Source organism: Mesoplodon bidens, assembly GCF_964165515.1.
Source record: "Mesoplodon bidens genome assembly, chromosome: 4".
Lineage (NCBI taxonomy): Eukaryota > Metazoa > Chordata > Mammalia > Artiodactyla > Ziphiidae > Mesoplodon > Mesoplodon bidens.
In genome coordinates, this window is record NC_138160.1 from 112,712,656 (window position 1) to 112,731,201 (window position 18,546).

At 52.9% G+C, this 18,546-nt stretch overlaps 1 protein-coding gene and 1 long non-coding RNA gene across 3 annotated transcripts; one reads left to right on the top strand and one right to left on the bottom strand.

Annotated features, from left to right (window-relative positions):
- Positions 1-453: 453 nt before the first annotated feature.
- On the bottom strand, positions 454-9,639 carry SHROOM1 (shroom family member 1). 2 transcript variants are annotated; one of them, XM_081230595.1, is made up of 8 exons: positions 9,473-9,639; positions 4,994-6,004; positions 4,847-4,902; positions 4,413-4,622; positions 3,640-4,212; positions 3,410-3,551; positions 3,057-3,329; positions 454-2,936 (listed from the first exon to the last, which is right to left on the bottom strand). In XM_081230595.1, the coding sequence occupies exons 2-8, from the start codon at positions 5,960-5,962 to the stop codon at positions 2,604-2,606; spliced, it is 2,556 nt and encodes an 851-aa protein (XP_081086721.1). In that variant the 5' UTR covers positions 5,963-6,004; positions 9,473-9,639; the 3' UTR covers positions 454-2,603. The 2 variants fall into 2 exon arrangements, with proteins under 2 accessions (XP_081086721.1, XP_081086720.1); XM_081230594.1 differs by having other exon boundaries at positions 4,413-4,676.
- On the top strand, positions 9,553-16,587 carry LOC308615303. The gene is made up of 3 exons (XR_014015501.1): positions 9,553-9,760; positions 13,920-14,014; positions 16,125-16,587. It is a non-coding gene; the product is annotated as an uncharacterized lncRNA (long non-coding RNA).
- Positions 16,588-18,546: the final 1,959 nt, after the last annotated feature.

Below are 18,546 nucleotides of genomic sequence, written 5' to 3' on the forward strand. Positions count from 1 at the left end.
CCCTGCTTCCCTACTCTGTTTCCAATTTACAGTCAGAAGGTAAAAAGTGCACTAATTACATCCATATTAGGAACGGCGGGGGGGCGGGACGAGGCGAGGAGGAGAGGAGGGAGGCCCCGGGGCTGCCAGTTGCCAGGCAACAACCGCGCTCTGCTCAATCGGGGCGGGGCGCTGCAGGCCTCAGGGCTGGGGGCGGGACCAGCAGGCGGCGGCGGCGGGCGCAGGCGGCTTGGGGAGGTGCGGACAGGAACCCCAACAGAGGCCCAAGAAACGCTCTTTTCCACCGTGGGGAACTACGTAAGGCTCTTTTTGATACTGATCCTCGAGATCAACACCCCCAGCCTCCCCCTCCCCACTCCTCATTAGCCAACGACTTTCGAACAAAGGCCTAGTGGCAAAGGAAAGGGAGCCAACCTTCCCATAACTGGCGGGCCAGGATTTCTTTCCGACAGACACAAATGCTTAGCCCCAGTCTTCAGGTCCAACAGGGACACTGCTCAGGACAAGGCAACGTCCCTGTGGCTAGCCCAGAGGGCCTGGTAGCTGGGGAGGCGGCGGGTGGTAAAGCGTGGCTAGCAGCTTTCATCATGAGGAAAACAGTGCCCTCTGCTGGCAGTGTCCAGGAGGATGGAATTCACCGGACTTCTGGTACTGGCCCCCACCCCACCCCTAGTCTTAGTCTGTGCTGCCAATATAGAACACCTATGCTGAGCTCATTCTTGCCCTCTGAAGGAATAACGGGGTGTGGAAGGGAGATAAACTGGGGCAGGAAGGAGACGGAGGCAAAATGGAAGGACAGGCGCAGGAGTTGTGGCCCTACTTTTGTGGGCTCTCTCGATCTGGTAGAGACAAGCACAGAAGCCTCATATTTCCCCATGGCAAAAACCAGCAAAGAACCAAAGTGCAGTTTAACCAGACAATGGCAGACGCTGCTTCTCATGCCCATCCCGGGCTGGGAGTGTTTTGTCTGATATACACAATTTCCACTGGCCTAATGGACGACGTTAAGTGTGTTTCTAAGTATATCACAATGGGAGAATGCAATGGGGACTGTACAGGGCAAAAGCCAGAAATAAGTAGATTCCATCCAGAACGCGTCTCGAAGAGAGCTGCCCTGCTAGGCAGAGGATCTTAGAGCGGAGGCCCCGCCCACAGCGTTCAAAGGAGAAAAGCAAAACATAATGTTAGAATCAGCAAGAGCCCCATATGTTTTTTATAAAAAGGCACAATGTGAGCATTGTTCTGTGCTCAATAGCGCAACTGTTATAACTAATGCTTTTGGTATGAATACGACCATTTAAAATTCCCAACCAGTTGCACTTAGTGACAATATGCATCAGAAAACGAGCCCAGAAGCAGAGATTTCTCACTTTGAGGTCTGTTGGCTTTAGATACACATACACATGCCTATTAATGTGCCCAGCTTCCAAAAATACACTGCACATTTACATGAACAATGTTCTTGTCCCTGGCCTTAGCAGCTACAAATATTAAGGCAGATTTTCAATGTATATTTGAGAACTGAACATTGATTCTATGTACACAGGACTGACACACAGAGGGGAATGTGTGTCCTGTTTCATACCACTCTAGCCCTTAACTCCCAACCTTAGCCCATACCCAAACTGGCATCTCCAGAACATAAGAAAAGCTGCCTCTGCAGCTCCTCAGCACTACCCCCACAATAATAGGTCTCCAGGTCCCCCATGACTCACCTTCAGCTCCCATCCCCCCAACTGCCCTCCTTAAGCCTGGGTGACCTAGTGGGGACTCCAAAGGAAAGGCGGATAAATTCAGTTTATCCAATTATCCAACATAATTGGAAGAGGAAGAAAGTTCTTTCTGGGTCTTGGAATGAATGTCCCCAAATGTCCAAGTGTACTCGACATTCATCAGGGTTTTAAGGCAGCAAAGTATCTGAATCCATTTTCCATTTGGGGAAGTTCCCTATCCCTTGAGTCTTGAAGGGAGGCAGTCCCCCACTTCCACTATACTACTCATGTCGGGGGCTTGGGTAAAAACCAGCAAAAGAGACCTGGCCTCAGCCAATCAGGCCTAGGCCTCCGTGGTAATAATGCAGTCACCAGAATAGTTAGGGACTACTGGTGACAGCATCTGCTTGGCCCCTCCAGTTTTCAAGCCTGTTTCCTCAGTCTTTCTAGGGATCCCCAGGCCCGAGTGATGTCCTCCAACAAATCTCTTTTCTGCTCTAGTCTGGCAGGTGTCTGTAGTTTGCAAACAAGATCCCTCCTCCAAGCCAGGCTCCAGGTGATACGCACACTTCTCACATCAATTTTTTATTGAGGGAAAAAAATGGCCATTTTGCATCTTAAGTTGAAGTGCTCCTCTGACTTGTCTCCTCTCCCTCCAACCAACCCTGACCGAAAAGGGGGAATACTGCAGACTTTAAAATTCATAAGTTAATTACCAACTAATCCACAAGACTTGGGTAAGGCCACATGAGAACACTTGGAAAAAGTACCCCAGGAAGGCCGGGCCTGGGTCTTCCCCACCCCAAGGGAAAAGCACCGAATAAACCAGCGTCATCCCAATCACGTGGGTGAGAGGCAGGGGCAGTGCTCCTCACCCCCACACCCCTGTAACTAGATGAGGGGAGGGGGGAAGGGCGGTTTATCCGGAGGACGGGTGCCTGGGGGCCAGGCCGGCCTGGGAGTCGCAGGACGACGGCCAAGGTCGGCCCTGACTGTGTCCAGTTGGTCCTGAAGGAGGCGGACCCGCTCGTCCAGGCTGCGCTGCTGGGCCAGGACAGCGGCCTTGCCGACCAACAGGGAGCGATAGGCCCGCAGCTCGTCGGCGGGCAGTGCGCGCGCCAGCACCTCGCGCAGGGCCCGCTCGCGCCGTGCCACATGCTGCTTCAACTCCTTGGCGTCTTCCTGCTGCCGCTGCAGGAGCCCCAGTCGCTGCAGCAGAGAGGCCTGGAGACGCGGGGCGAGGGCGCCGTGAGCGGGGCGAGGGTGCCGCCGCTCCCGGGAGGCTTCCAGCCGGAGCCCGCAGGCCCCTCACCGCCCCGCCCTCCCCCAGCCCAAACCCGTTACCTGCTCGTCAGGGTCGCCGTCTGCGCCCGCCCGGGCCAGGGCGCGGTGCACGCGGTCCAGGCGACTGCCCAGCAGCACCAGGAGGCCAAGCACGCGCTCTAGGTCGGCCATGAACCGGCTGAACCGCTCGAGTTCGTGGGGTGCACAGGCCTGGCCGACAGAGGCCTCCAGGGCAGCCCCGCGCCTGGCCCAAGCCTGGGCCGCTCCCTGCAGCTGCTCCTGCTCGGCCTGAAGCTCCCTTAGCGTCTTTTGGAGGAGGTCCGCCAGCTCCACCTGCAGGGAGGGCGTGGGTACTTAAGTCTGGAGGCAGGGCCCTGACTTAGCCCAGCCTCTAATAGCCCCTCCACACTCACTTTCTTGGCTTGGATGCTGTTATTTGGCTCGGGGAGACCCGGGCCGCATGGCTTGTCAGGCACAGCGTGGGTGGTAAGGTTTTCAGGCCTTGTCTCCTCCTGAGAAGCTGGCAGGTGCTGGGTGGAGTTAAGTAGGTAAGAGCTGGGGACAAAACCAGAGTTCCTTGGGTCGTCCTGCCCCAGGCTGCAGGGGCTTAGAATCCCCTGAGTCCCTGGTACCCCTCACTCACCCTGACGCAGAAGTACCAGCTGCTTCCTCTCCAGCCTCTCCACAGGCTGGCCTCATTGCAGCCCAGACCTCGGCTAAAGGAATCAGCCCATCCAGCAGGCCCAGGGATGGCTCTGGGCTGGGATAGGAGGTGAGAGTGTCACTCAGAGAGGGATCCAATCTGGCCAGCTCCTGAACCAGCTCCTCGAGGCGTGGACTGGGCCATGTTGACCTTGAACCAGTCTGGCCAGTGCCCCAAGCCAGGGCAGTGTGGTCAGAAGGCCCCAGAGTATCACTGCCTGGGGGTCTCAGGGCATCACTTGGGAGAGGTTTGAGGGGGTCAGTCTCTGCAGCTGTGGGGGGATCAGTGGTCAGCAGTCCAGTGGGGTCAAAGGTTGCAATGTCACCATTTGCAGTCCCAGGGGGACTACAGCATGTAGGCCTGGAGACACTCACAGAACCGTTTACCCCCTGCCAACAGTCATCCGCCCTTGCAGTCTCTGGGTGCTCATGGAGGGGCTGCTCTGAGGGGATTATAGCCTGGTCAGCCCTCTGACCCAAGCCAGCTCCATATTGCTGGTCAGAGGCATGGACACTGGAAGTGGAAGAGACACTAAATCAGAAGAAGCTCTGGCCAAAGATAAATGGTGGCCTCCAACGGCCATCCACCTCCCCCACCTCACCCCCCTAGCTCCCAGCCACCAGCCAGGAGAGGGTTCCCTGCCCCTCCAGCATTTTGTAGATGTGTGTAGGAAGGGGGTATCTCACTCTGCTTGAAAGCCTGAGGGAATTCACCTGTTTGGGAGCCCCAGAGGAGCATGGGAGTCTGCAGGTGATCTCATTCTGACCAGCGGGGCTTCTTCCAGGAAAACTTCATCATCAGGAAGGGATGGGAGCCGGGCAGACACAATGCAGTTCTCTGAGGCCCTCTGCTCCCAGTCAGAGGGACTGCTCTGGTGGCCCTCTGCAGAACACACCACTGCAACTTCCTTCTGAGTCAGGAACCTGGAAGCAGGGACCCTACACTGACCACAGGGACCAGGCAGGAAGATTCTGGTTCTGCACCAGACAGACAGTAGGGTGTTGGGGGTGGGATTAGGGGATGTGGTTTGCAAAAGACAGAAGGCTCCAACTGAGGGTGAGTGGGAGGCCCTCTTCTTTCTTGAGCAAGAGCTATGAAAGCTGCCTTCCCCCAGCTTTCAGTCCCCAGAGTGGTCCATGTCTCTCACCTGGAAAGTTTGGTCTGAAACAGTGGTCTGGGGGTTTCTGCTCCTTGGGGAACAGCCTGGAAAGGCAAGCAGTTGGATGAAATGTTGCTCAAGTTTTCAATCTTCTGGATGCCCCCAAGCCAAGCTTGCAGCCCCTATCTTCCATACCTGGGCAATGGGCATGACCCCTCCTGGACTCCCCCAGGGGGACAAGACTTCCCCCGAAGCGCTCCGACTCCGACCGGCAGGCCTATAGGCATTGCTGAGCCTCAAGGACTGGGGTTTCGGGTCCTCTATGCTTCGGGGCTGGGTCGCAGGCAGCCATCTGATCTGGTGACCTTCGAACTCTGCCAGCGTCCGCTGCTGCCATTCCCGGGGCTCCGGCCTGGCGAGGCCAGAGCTGGAGCAGGCCTCCCCCGAGCATTCCCCCGCCAACCCACCGCCCCGACCCACGCGATCCAGCTTTCCCGGCTCTGAGAAGCACCACTTCCGCTGCTGGCTGGCGAGGCGTCCCCTGCCGGCGGTTCCCGGCGCGGGAGCCCCGGGGCGCGCCGGCTCCGCTTCCCCGCCGGGGTGGCTGAGCAAGGCAGAGCGAGGGTGCGCGGCGGAGGGCCGCGCGGGGGCCGCGGGCCGCAGGCGGGCGGGCAGGCTCATGCGGAGCTCCTTGCGCTGGAAGGACGTCTCCCGGAGCACTCGCCGCTGCGCGCCCTGAAGCCGCTGGCGGTAGGCGGCCCGCGACGCAGGCGGACTGGGCGGCTCGGCTGCCCGCGCCGCGGCCTCCGCCTCGGCCGCCAGCGCGTACAGCAGCGGGGTGGTCTGGCGGCTGAGCGGCCCCGGGGTCCCCCGGATCTCGGGGGGACGAGGCCCACTGCGTGCGGCGGCCGCGGGCCGGGGCTGCGGGGAGGCGCGAAGCCCGGCGGTGGGGGCCGGGCCGCCCCACACCACGCGCACGTAGTCCCAGTCCAGGTAGGGAAGTTGGTGGGTCCCCGGCGACGGTGTGCGCGGCTCAGGACCGCCGGAGGCGGCGGAGAAAGAGCTGTAGGCTGAGTCGGCGCGCGCGGACAGCCGCCGCAGGTCCAGGCTGCGAGTGGACGAGGCCGGCGAGGCGCAGTCGCCTCCAGGACCCAGAGCCTCCATGGCTGCGCGGACGCGGGCGGAGGCTGGCCAGCTCTGTGGGGCCTGGAAAAGCATAGACGGGGTGGTGGGTGAGGCGCTCCGGGTTAGGGTTAGGACAACCTTCTGGCACCTCCAACACGGACATGCTTACACATCCCCTCCCTAGTCTCACGACCCTTATTAGCGCTGGCCCCCCCCCCGCCACCTCCCTAGTCTGGAATGGCAAGGGCAGTAGGACCAGGGGATCAACTCTGGAGATTGAGGGCCTTAGCTCAGGGGAAGGAACTGGCGACTAGCGCATCCCCCGCTGGGGCTCTTCTGGCCCGCAGCCCCGGCTTCTACCCTGGCACCTCCTGGAGCTCTGAGAATGTACCCATGCTCCTGCCCTCCCCAGCCCTGTCCCACCCTGGCTGCTTCCTGGCTGCTTTGTTAGCTTCTCCATGTGATCTTTCCCTGATAAACAATGGTCAAGAACGGTCTGAGATCACAGGGGAGACAAGAAAGGAGGGGGAAAGACCCAGGTCAGGTGGCAGGGGCAGCTTCACAGCCTTCCTCCCTCCCTCTGGGCCAGTTATGTTCCAGGTGCTTTGAATAAATATTTGTCTTTAACACACTGCTTTAACGCACAACTGCACAACTGTGTCTTTAACGCACAACTGCTGTCTGCATTTTACAGATGAGGACACTGAAGTTCTGAAGGGGGAATGATTTGCCCAGAGGCACACAGCTGGTAAGAGGCAGAGAGCCCTGCCTGGAATCTGGGCCCGCCTCCAAGCTTACTGCAGCCAGAATCAATTTCCTAGAAGCAAACCCTGCTGAAAGCCAGTTCACCCCCAGCCGCCAGGGGCCTGAGCCTCCAACAAAGCCCAGCCTCCACTATGGGAAACAATCGCCCCCATCCCTTCAAAATACTGGCAGATTCCAGGATAATATGGCCCCTGCTTGGGAGACTCTCTGCCTTTTGTCTAGGAATCACAGGCTCACCCCCTCTTTGTCCTGCCACTCTTGCTCCTCCTACAGGGCTCAGCTTAGAGGTCTTCTGACCCTTTGGGATCCCTACAGTGTCCTGAGCTTCCTGCATCACCGCACTCATCGCCCTGCATTGTGATTGTTGGCTTGCTTTGATTCCCTCTCCCCATTCCCACCCCTGAGCTTCCTGAGGACAGGCCCTGCACTTACTCATCTCTGTACCCTCGGTGCCAGGCACGTAGTGGATGTTAAGTATTTGTTGAATGACAAGGAAAGGAGCAGCCTTTCAGGGAGTAGATGGGGGTGGCTTTGGTGGAGAAGGTTGAGGGCTTCTTTGCTTCCACCCACTTTTCTCTCCCTATTAGTCTTTTTGAGAAAGGGGACAGAATGGGTGAGGCAGCTGCCACCCATGGACACTGACCAGGTTACTCAGGTTATTAGGAACCAAAAGCGCAGGCAAGCACAGCTTGGAACAGGAATGGCCAGAAATCAATACTTCCCCAGTGGCAGGAGGGGGAGCAAGGGGAGGAGCTAGGTGTGTGCCTGGGTCAGGGGTGAAAGCAGCTTTCAGTCTTGGGAACTGAGGGCTCCCTATGAGCTATAGGGACTTTGGGGGTGGGGTGGGGGGTGGGCTTGCCTTTCCTGAGCTGCTTGGTTGGGACTGCAGAGGAGGGTGGCCCACAGTTGGGTGGAAACTGAAAAACAGACTTATGTGAGCCTCTAGACACTTTTTGGAGCTCAGGATCACCCTCTACCCCATTCCCTGAGACCCCAGATGCTACAGATTGCTGGATAGGGCAGGTAGGGAGGTTAGTGGTGGGAGGATATGATGTTTCCTAAAAGGGCGAAGCGGTACCTCCAACATTCCCAGGAGGGGATCTCAGCTGACCTGGTACCAGAACATCTTGACATCACCCACCTGGAGGCATCTTTGTGCCCACTAAGGCCAGCCCTGCAGGTTGGTCTTCACTCAGGCTTGGGGACCATTTTTGCAAAGTAGTTTATACTCCCTGAACTTCAGAAAGACAAGAAGCTACTCTGAGTAGCAGCCCCTGGGAGGACAGTCACCTCCTCTTGGTAACCACCCCCCCCCCCCGCAGCCACCCAGACAATAGCTCTCTCTCTTCCTATCCTTCTGAGCCCAGCTTGGGAGCACTGTTTACCCTGGCTCATGCCACCCATTCTTGACTTTCGCTGCATCTATAGGCATGGGTAACTGTTCTAATACAAAGATGTTTCCTCAAAAAAGGCCTTGACAATTCTATCTTATTTGTGAGTTACTGACTGATAAAGGATTCTGAGTTCACCAAATAAAAACAGCTCAAATGGATAACTAAAATGTGTGTACATTTTCTTATTGACCTTAACTTGTCTCGAGGATGCTTTTGCAGTTGTAATGCAAGCACCTGATACCCATGCAGGATGCTCACACTGTGCCCTTTGTAGAACCTGTTATGCCAGGAGGGTCCAGCTCCTTTAGTGTGTTTTGGGGCCTCAGCCCAAAGAGCAAAGAGTTTTCACACTTGTCTGGCTGCAGGGAGCCTCTTGCAGTTCAGCCAGTCCTTGTGGCTGGGGGTAGCCACACCCCAGGAGCCCTAGCATCAGCATTACTGTCAGCTGTGGGCTGGGCTGCAGAGCCAGTGCCTGCATTGAATGTAAGTCCAGAAGCTAGAACTCAAAGAACCTTTTGCCAAGCCCCGTCAGAGCAGGGGGAGCAGAGTGGAATCCCTGCTAGAAAACCACCAGATTGGGGTCATTTGCAATAAACTTATCACCTGAATCAAAGAGCAAGAGAGGAAAAGGTTCCGTGTTCAGAGCTAGGGGCTGGGGAGGTGGAGGTGCCGGTCCCAGGAATGAGGAAGCTGAGACGGGGACTAGCCAAGGGATCCAGTGCTCAGTCTGGGGCCTGTGGGCTTTGCAGTGTTTGTGGCAAGTCTGGCAAGCAGGTGGTAAGTTGAGATGTGTGTCTGGACCTCAGGAGAGAGGTTGGACCAGGCAAGAAAGCAGACCCAGGTTTTTAATTAGAGGTTCGTGGGGAAATCCACAAAGACAGCTTCCAGTGGGTAAAATCACACAAAGGCAACGGAAGCAGATCCAGGTAAGGTGACCAGAAAGGCAGACAACCTCAAATTATCAACAGTGATCAGGAATTAAATCATATCTTTCCCAAAGGCCACCTCACGTCTGACCTCTCTTATGGAGAGGTTGTCCAGGCCACCCCACCTGGATGGTCTGGCAGGGAGACTGCCGCCCTGCCTGCATGGCAGTCTCCCTGCCGGACTGAGTTTCTAGGTCCTGGGCCGTGTCTTGAATTCCACCACTCCAGACCAGGTCTAGAAGGGCAGGCATTTTGGTAAGTTCCGTGGCTCTCCCAGTTCCCTCCGGCACCCCATTCTCCCGGCCTGTCAGCACCACAGCTCACGTCGCGAAGCGTCTGCTCTCAGCTCGCTCCCGCGCACACGTAGAGTCTCCGTAGACTCTAGCTCTGTGCCACGGTCAGGAAACCCGGGATGCTGGCGGCACTTGGGGAGAGGAAGCCGCGGTCGAGATCGTACCACATACCTGGGGCTTCAAGCTGAGTCGAGGCGCTCCAGGGAGGAAAGAGGCGCAGGCCTGGCGGCCACAGGGGGCGACAAAGTCACGCGGTGCGGCTGGAGAGCGAGGCCTCGGGGACGCTGGGAGAGCGGATGGCCCCTGGCCGGCGCATTTCTCGGCCTTTCCTGTTGGTTGGGTTCACCGTCGGGGGAGGAGGGCTCAGAACGCGAGGAGGGGACCGCGCGATCGTGAACCGGAGAGGCCAGGATTCCCCAGTGGCTGCGCGGTCGAAAGGCGGGAGCCGGAGGTTGCAGGGTGAGACCCCACTGCGTGCTCGGGTTCCCCGGGCGCGCTCCCCAGCAGCTCCCGCTGTTGCCGGCTCTGCGCCCCCCACCCCTCTGCGAAGGGGCCAAGCGCGCAGGGCCTTGACTCGCGCAGACCAGACTCCGCGCGGAGCCCAACCCCTCCAGACCCAACGAGGCGCGGGCTGCTCCGCGGCGCCCCAGCCACCCCACCCGCTCCTAGCGGCGGGGCTCGCCCTGCCGCCCCCGGGAAGGGCGATTCCGCCGCCCACTCCCGGCCGTCCGGCCCCCCCGGCCTCACCGAGTACCTGAGCTCCAACCCGAGACGCGCTCCCGGGCGCCCGCGGCCGCGCGGTGACATCAGAGTCCCGGCCTCGGGCTCCCGACCCCACCTCCAGGCTCCCGCTGCCGCGGGGGAGGCGCCACGTCCGGCTCCCGGGGGCGGGAGCGCGGAACGGCGGCGCTGCCCCGGGAGCCGCCCGCCCCTTCGTAGTGTCCGCTTGCGGGCCTAGACCTGGGTCCAGGGGTTGGACGCTCGTTCCCCCGCCGGGCACAGACCTCTTGCTCCAGCTGAAGAAGCTGGAAAGTAGGGGAAGGGCCACCAAGGCGCTCGCCCGCCCGCCTCCGCCCAGCGCGTTCTTACCGCCGGTAGCGCGCGGGCCCGAGCACCGAGGGTCCAGGCCACCCCTTCTGTGGGAAAGCCCAGGCCGGGTGCCCACACGAGCACCCCATTCCTTTCAGAAAGTTTGGCCAAGTAAGCAGACCCGCCACTGTCCTTGTCCCTCTGAGTACAGTACAGTTCGGATGCTAATCCATCATCCCTTGACCAACTGTCCCTCCAGATACTCCATTTCCAGAACTCTTCCAGCTCTTTGATTCCCAGTGTGGGCTCTTCTTCTCCCATGTTTGCCCGTTTTCTTTTCATTTCTCCCACTAGCCCACATAGTCTGGGCCCTTCTGGCCAGCCACCTGAAAGGGGAGGGAGAGGAAGGGAAGGAGAGGGGAGGCTCTGCTGACGTCTGTATTCACTCCTGCTACCCTCAGTGGGTCCTTTAGGTGCTGGACTATGCGTATCCCCTGTGGCCTCGATAGGATTTACGCCAGCCATAGAGTCTGGCTCTTGAGATTTTCACCTTTGGGGATCTCCAGGCTCCAAAGAATGCTCTGAATTCATCTGCCACTGTGCATTCCTCACTGCTCTGTCCTCAGCCTTCCTTGCCCCTGCTTTCCAAACATTTATCCTGTGGATACTGGCTCTGCCAAGAAATGCTCCCTCCCTGGAAGGGGCTGGGGGCCTTTTGCTGGGCCTTCAGTGCTCGTCTGTCTTGAGCCCCAGCTATTGCTGTGGCTGCCCTCACTCTCCCACAGAATCAGCATGCCTGGGGGCAGGAACCATATCCCCCTATATTTGCATCCTCGGCTGACAAGGTTTGTTATGGTAAAAACCAGGACCCAGAAACCCAGACCAGAGGTCAAGGCTGCCACTTTCTGGGGGCACTAAGAGCCTGGGGAGCTCTGAATGCTTGGGTCTTCTAGGGGATGGAGGCCGCAGGCACCTGAGCCTGGCTTCTGATTGGCACCCTCCTGGCTCTGGTTCTTCTTCAAACACCATCCTGACCCAGGCATCAGCTTCAGCTTGAGCTGGAGCTCTGGACTCTTAAGACAATGGCTCAGAACTTCTTGGCTTTGAATACCTGCCCTTTTTAAGATCCTGATCCGCATGGTTGGTCTCAGAGCAGTATTACAATAGAGGGAATACAATCCAGCAACCAAAAGCCAATTCAAAATTGTTCAAGATTTTAATTTATATTTTTTAGAAGTTTTTTGTTTTTTGTTTTTTTTTTTTGGCGGTACGCGGGCCTCTCAGTGTTGTGGCCTCTCCTGTTTCAGAGCACAGGCTCCGGACGCGCAGGCTCAGCGGCCATGGCTCACAGGCCTAGCTGCTCCGCGGCATGCGGGATTTTTCTGGACCGGGGCATGAACCCGTGTCCCCTGCATCGGCAGGCGGACTCTCACCCACTGCGCCACCAGGGAAGTCCCTAAAAAGTATATTTCTTGACAACCATGAAGTGGACACAGTGTCCACAGCAATTCTTGTTAACCCGCTCCTCCTCCCGCCCCCTTATTTCTGTCGCACACGCTGCAGAAACTCTCTGCCTAACTCCTCCAAAACTGAAATCCCGCCCACCCACTTCTCTGCTTGCCTCTTCTTCTCGTCTGAGAAAGAGAAAGCAGTCCCTGACATCTGGATGTTGGCCTGGGACTATCAGTTAGACCTTGGTGTTGTAGAAGTTGATCTGACATTCACAGCCAAGGCCTTGGAGTTCTCCTGTTGCACATAAACTATTTCACAGGACATCAACATCGGACAAGGCCATCTGTAACCATGATGGGTCAAGACAAAAACAAGACCATTCTGTAATCATATCCAAACACAGACAAACCATGAACGTTGTCCAAGTCCCCAAAATGACCAAATGTCTTTCTATCCTGGATAATATGCGAGTGCTGTTTCCTTGCCAATTGCAGCTTTAACTTTGCTTTAGTTATTCCTTTTTCTAGATAAGATTTAAGGTACCTAATCATAGAATTACTCTTGCTTCCCGACAGCATCAAACACTGAGAAAAGTCCTGCTTCTTTAATTCTCTCCACAATCACTAATACAAGCCCAAATCCTGTAAGTCCTCTCTAATGCCCTCTTACCAAAATGCTCCATGGTTCCCCATCCTGTGTGTTCCCCTCACTGTAACAAGTAATACACTCCATTTTTTTCAACTATAGGTGTGTTCCTCAGGGTCTTTGACTGGAGGGCATTTCATTATTGCAAAAGCCCAAAGAATCTTAGAGGGGAGGAAGGGGACGAAACTGCTGCGAAGTTGGAGTCTCCTTTAGTGGTGGCAGTAGTTGGGGAGCAGGGGCCATGGAGAAGATGGACACGTGCACGTATTAATCATGTTTTTCTACTACATAAAAAGACATGCCTGTGCCCCTCAGTATCTCAGTACTTTCCCAGGCCTGGGAGAGTTCAGCTGACATTATACGGGTCAGAGAACCACCACCCAACCTAGCCCTTCCTCAATTTCACAAGTAAAATAATTGTAAATGGGAAAGCCACTAAGTTTTGGGGTTGTTTGTTAAACAGTAATAGATAACTGTAACAGGGTATGTAAATTTTCAAATTTGGTTAATCTCAAATTTCTTACAATGAGTGTGTACCAATTTGTATCCCATTAATATATATGAGAGTGCCCATTTTCCTACATCCTCACTAACACAGTACATTATCAGACTTTTGACCTCTGAAATATGAAAGGTGAAAATAATATGTTTTAATTTACATTTCTTTTTTATATATAAAATTGCATATCATTTTGTACATTTAAAGCCATTTGTATTAACTTCTGTGATCTGTTAACTTTCTTTGCCCATTTTTCTATCAAATTATTGGTCTTTTTTATTGACTTGTAAGATCTCTTTATATATTAAGGCAATTAACTTTTTTTTTTAATATGTGGCAAATATTTTCCCAAGTTTGTATCTTTTGACTTTGTTTGTGGTAGCAGTGAATTTATAACCTGTGGTTGAGGCAAAAGATGTTTCTTTCTTGTAGACAGTAACTACATAGCTGTCTTGATAATTCAGAGACTGTCATGTATAGGTTAAAATACACTAAAGGCCAGAAATCATTCAACAAATCATGTTGTCTATTTTTGGAAATCCAATAAAGCACGAAGCATTGTTTTTACACAAGTGTCTACTTAAATGGTAAGTGTTCCCTTAGAGCAAGTTTGTTTGCTTTTTAATTATGCACTGAATTCACCACACTTGTTCCTATAAATAGGAAGGCAGCCACAAGAAAAAGTACAGGGAGAATGGAGCACCCCCTCTTCTATGGGGGCATCTGGCAGGAAGGCCTCTGGGCGAGCCTGGGTAGGGACTGGATGTCCCAGCGATTGAACCGAAGTTCCCTTTGAGATCAGCAGTTCCCGGGAAGGAATGCTGGGCTGTCACATTCCTACTGAGTACACATATATCACCTTTTCCCTACAGACACTGGGTGACTCCTCAGCCTCTGTTTGATTTGGCCATAAGAATTCAGCTTTTCTTCTCTAGCCTGGCCCCAAGCTCCAGGCCTGGGACCATTCCATCCTCCTGGTCTTCCCTCATTCAGATGTTACCGACACGTCCCTGGCCAAGAGACATTCAAGGAGATAGCTGGATGCAGGCCTCTCTCCTCTTCTACCTACTCCAGTGGACTCAAGACACGTAAGTGGTAACCAAGTGAGCTTTTCCACTTTGCTTTGCTGGCCTCCCAGGACCCAGATGGAAAATGTCTCTTATGCTTCATTTTGGTCCCCAAGAATAGAAATAAACTCAAGACTATGAACAAGACCCCCAGTGGCATCCCCAGGGAGGGCAACAGCTGGCTCAAGCCTGGGAATGGCCAAACTGCCCCTTCTGTGTTCAGGCACTAACAAAGGGATGAGATGGTCTCCAAAGGCCCCTCTCCTAAAACTGCCTTCTGTTTGAGCTAAATCCACCAGGTCTCTGCTCACCAAGGAGTCATCTGATCAGCATTTGCAACGGGAGGCCACTCTAACTCTAGAGCTCTGGGCCTCGGGCTGCACACGGAAGCGTTAGTGCAGGATTGGGTCACAGCATGCCACATGTACGTGGGATGGATTTTGGTCATTGGCTATGGAAGCAGATAATGCATGTTCTTAACATTCACTGAGAAAATCTTGCTGATTTTAACTGATGTGTCTGGTCAGTTACTCACATGGAAGAGACTTTGTTCTAAAACCTGAGGGTGCGTATGTCTGTCATCCATCATGGTTCATGAGTTTTTGGGACCCTGCCAGGAGTGAATGTGACAACACACACACACATACACACACACACACAATCTAGTTGGCAGCTTTTTGTGCTTCAAGGGAAGCATTGAGAGAAGCTTAAGAAAGGAGGACAGGGAGCTGTTCTCCAGTTCACTGTATCCCAGGTATAAGAAAACCAGCAGTGAGAAAGCAAGCATGAGTCCACAGCCTGGCAGACCTAAGTATGAATGCCAGTATGACCCTGGAGATATCCCAACCTTCCTGAACCTTCATTTCCTCATCTGTAAAATGGATACTACTATATGTTTGGCAGGTAAAGATTAAATGAGATTTCATCAGATATACTCAGCAGTGGGCTCACAGGAGACCATCAATAAGTGGTGTTAGTTATAATTCCTCACTTCAGCTTCTCTTGTAGGGAAGACAATCTTGACTAAATTCCAGCCTCAGTTTTATCTCTAAGGATTGGTTTATACACCAGAGGTCTCCAATGAGTGTTGGTCCTCTCCTAAGCTTTGCTTACTGCTCCCCCAGACAAGGCCGTAGTGGGCATCTGAACTCTTCCTTCCTGGGGGAACCCACGTTGTGTAGGTCTTGGGGAGACAGAGCCCCTCCTCCCACTTGAAAGCCAGCTTGCCACAGTGCAAGCCTTCAGACCTGGCTTGACCAATGTGATGCTCCTGCCAGGGACTGGGACTCTCATGTGAGTGACATAGTGATGTAGGGACAGGTGAGAAACCATCAGTAGTTGGGGGTGTGTATGGTGGTGGTCCTAACCTGTCTCCTGATCTTGCTATACAGCCTCCTTTGGAGGTGGAGGAGGAGGACCATAGGCTGGTCCTCCTGCCTTTTAGTTAGTTCTGTGGGCCACCAGACCTCCTTCCAGTGCATCCCTTTTTTGAGTTGCAAGAGCTGGTTGCTGCTGCCTGAACCTAAGAAGTTTCTGATATAGAGCCAAGACACCTTTTAATACTGGGATGCCAATGTTAGACTGGAGGAAAATCTGGGCAGACTTGGGTGTTCAGAGGTACTCTTTCCTTGGAAGAAGCAACCGCTAGGCAAGAGGGCAAGAGAGATCTCCCATAGCTGCTCTGGGGCTAAGGGGATGCAGTCCCTGCCCTTTGATGTGTCTGGAGATCCTCTAACAAGGCTTACACAAGCTCAAAACTAGCAACTCAGGAAACAGGATAAAGCAGCACAGGAGAAATACAAGGCAGGCAAGTTCCTGCTTCAAAGTCATACATTTGCTATGAAAATGAAAACAAGATTTCCCTTGATAAACATAAAATCAAAGACAAGAAAATTTGGAGATCGGTTGGTTGCTTTTTCCTATTCCTACACTAAAGAGAGTTGACCTGGATTCTACCTGTTTTTTTTTGTTTTTTTTTTAAACACCAGCATGAACCAAAAGACTAAGCTGATGTCAGGCCAAGGTGGGCCTGGCTGGAGACCCTGAAGCATAGGCTCCCGTCCCATAGCCACCCCCCCATAGAGGGTTAGGCATATGCTGAAGCTTCTTCTTTTCTTCCCTTTCCTACTAGCAAACGCCCGTGGGAAGGACCCATCGTGACGCTGAGTTATACAACCCTTGAACCAAGTGCTGCCTCCTCGGTGAAACATCCTTGTTATCCCTAGGCAGAGTTCATTGTTCTCTCCTGCACCTAACATTATATTGTAGAATATATACTCATTTACTTGTGTGTCTGCCCCATAAAACAGATTGTGAACTCTTGAAGGAAATTACCATGCCTGGCAGTACCAGGCTCAGAACTACTATCAGTGATTGTTGAATGAATGCAAGTGGGAGACCTGACCCCACGTGAACATCTGAGTCACTCCTCTTTTCTGTGAATTCACAGCTGGTAGCAACATCCTAAGGATAGCCTTGGTCCCCAGGACTCAGTGATTAGAGTGTGTGTGCACGCTTTAAAGTTTACCTACAATTCTTGTTTCACTTTCTCCTGTTGGCGGTTTTAACTAAACGATGTCACTTACCATATTAGAAGGGGCTACTTTCTTTTCAGAGTAGACTGCTTCCTTCAGTCACTCACTTGAGCACAGCAAACAGAGGTCTGGGAGCTGCTGCCATGGATGGAAGCAAGGATTTCTAAGAGTTCATCTGGGTTTTCAAATCCTTTGCACTGGTTCTTAGAAGTAGATTAATAATCTTTACTAGTGATGGCAATAAGTCCTAGTTCACAGTCTGTGAACAGAGGTTCTTTTGGGAAATGTAGTAAGTGCCTGAAAAGAATTAAAAATGAAGCCAGGGCTTCCCTGGTGGTGCAGTGGTTGAGAGTCCACCTGCCGATGCAGGGGACACGGGTTCGTGCCCCGGTCCGGGAAGATCCCACATGCCGCGGAGTGTCTGGGCCCGTGAGCCATGGCCGCTGAGCCTGCGCGTCCAGAGCCTGTACTCCGCAACGGGAGAGGCCACAACAGTGAGAGGCCCGCGTACCACCAAAAAAAAAAAAAAAATGAAGCCAAACTGCCACCCTCTGGTCTTCCTGGAGCAGTGAGGGCTTTATCTAAACTAGATTCACCTTAGCATGCTAAACAGCTTACAATTCAACAATAAAAAGGCAATCCAGTTTTTTTAATGGGTAAAGGGTTTGAAAAGACATCTCCCCCAAGAAGATATACAAATGGCCAATAAGCACATGAAAATATACTCAACATCAAATACAAATCAAACCATGAGGCACCACTTCACATCCACTAGAATGGCTATAATCAAAAAGACAGACATTAAGTGTTGGCAAGGATGTAGAGAAATTGGAATCTTCATGCGCTGCTGCTGGGAATGTAAAATGGTGCAGCTGCTTTGGAAACATTTTGTCAGTTCATCAAACAATTAAACATAGTTACCATATGAGCCATCAAGTCCACTCTTAGGTATATAACCAAGAGAATTGAAAACATGTTTCATGCAAAAAACGTGTACATGAATGTTTATAGCTGCATTATTCATAATAGCCAGAAAGTGGTAACAACCCAAATGGCCATCAACAGATGAATGGATAAACAAAATGTTGCATATCCATACTATGGCATATTCTTTAGCCATAAAAAGAAATTAAGTACTGATACATGCTACAACAAGCATGGACCTTGAAAACATTATGCTAAGGGGAAGAAACCAGACAAAAAGACCATGTATTGGGATTTCCCTGGTGGTTCAGTGGCTAAGACTCCGTGCTCCCAATGCAGGGGGCCTGGGTTCTATCCCTGGTCAGGGAACTAGATCCCACATGCCACAACTAAGAGTTCACATGCAGCAACTAAAGATCTCACGTGCCACAACTAAGAGTTCACATGCAGCAACTAAAGATCTCACGTGCCACAACTAAGACCTGGGGCAACCAGATTAAAAAAAAAACAAAAAACCACAAAATGTCTAGAAGAGGCAAATCCATAGAGACAGAAAACAGATTGGTGGCTGCTAGAGGAGTGGGTGTGGGGAGTGTGTATTAATTGGTATGAAGTTCTGTTTGGGGACCATGAAAATATTCTGGAATTATTATAGATATTGGTGATAGTTGTGCCACCTTGTGAGTGTACTAAAAATCACTAAAGTGTACGCTTTGAAGTGATGAATTTTAGGATATGTGAATTTTTCTGTATGTGTATGTAGTACGGCTGCACAATGTACGCATAGAGTTAACAGTTGTTGCTGACATTGGCCTATTCTTGCTCAAGATCTTCATATATAAGCAAGAAATGGTCTTTACTAAGGGCTGTAACCTCTCTGACATTTTAAGTGTGTGTCCCTAAATGCAGAAAGAAAGCTCATGTATTCTTGCACTAATTTACCCACTAGCTCAGAGCACCATCTGCTCACAGACCTAAAACCATCTTGCATGCCAGGAGATCTCAAGTTTATCTGTGGGCCACAAGTCTCAATATTCACATGCATGGATGTCACATGACTTAAATTACTATTGAGGATGAATTAAAGTCTACTAG

What these genes read in the sequence shown, in the direction of transcription:
- SHROOM1 (XM_081230594.1), bottom strand. Translation starts at nt 5,962, where the DNA reads ATGGAGGCTCTGGGTCCTGGAGGCGACTGCGCCTCGCCGGCCTCGTCC. An exon ending in CCTCTGGGGCTCCCAAACAG is followed by an intron (nt 4,213 to 4,412) that starts GTGAATTCCCTC and finishes TTCCACTTCCAG; the next exon opens with TGTCCATGCCTCTGACCAGC. An exon ending in ACGGCGACCCTGACGAGCAG is followed by an intron (nt 2,937 to 3,056) that starts GTAACGGGTTTG and finishes CCGCGTCTCCAG; the next exon opens with GCCTCTCTGCTGCAGCGACT.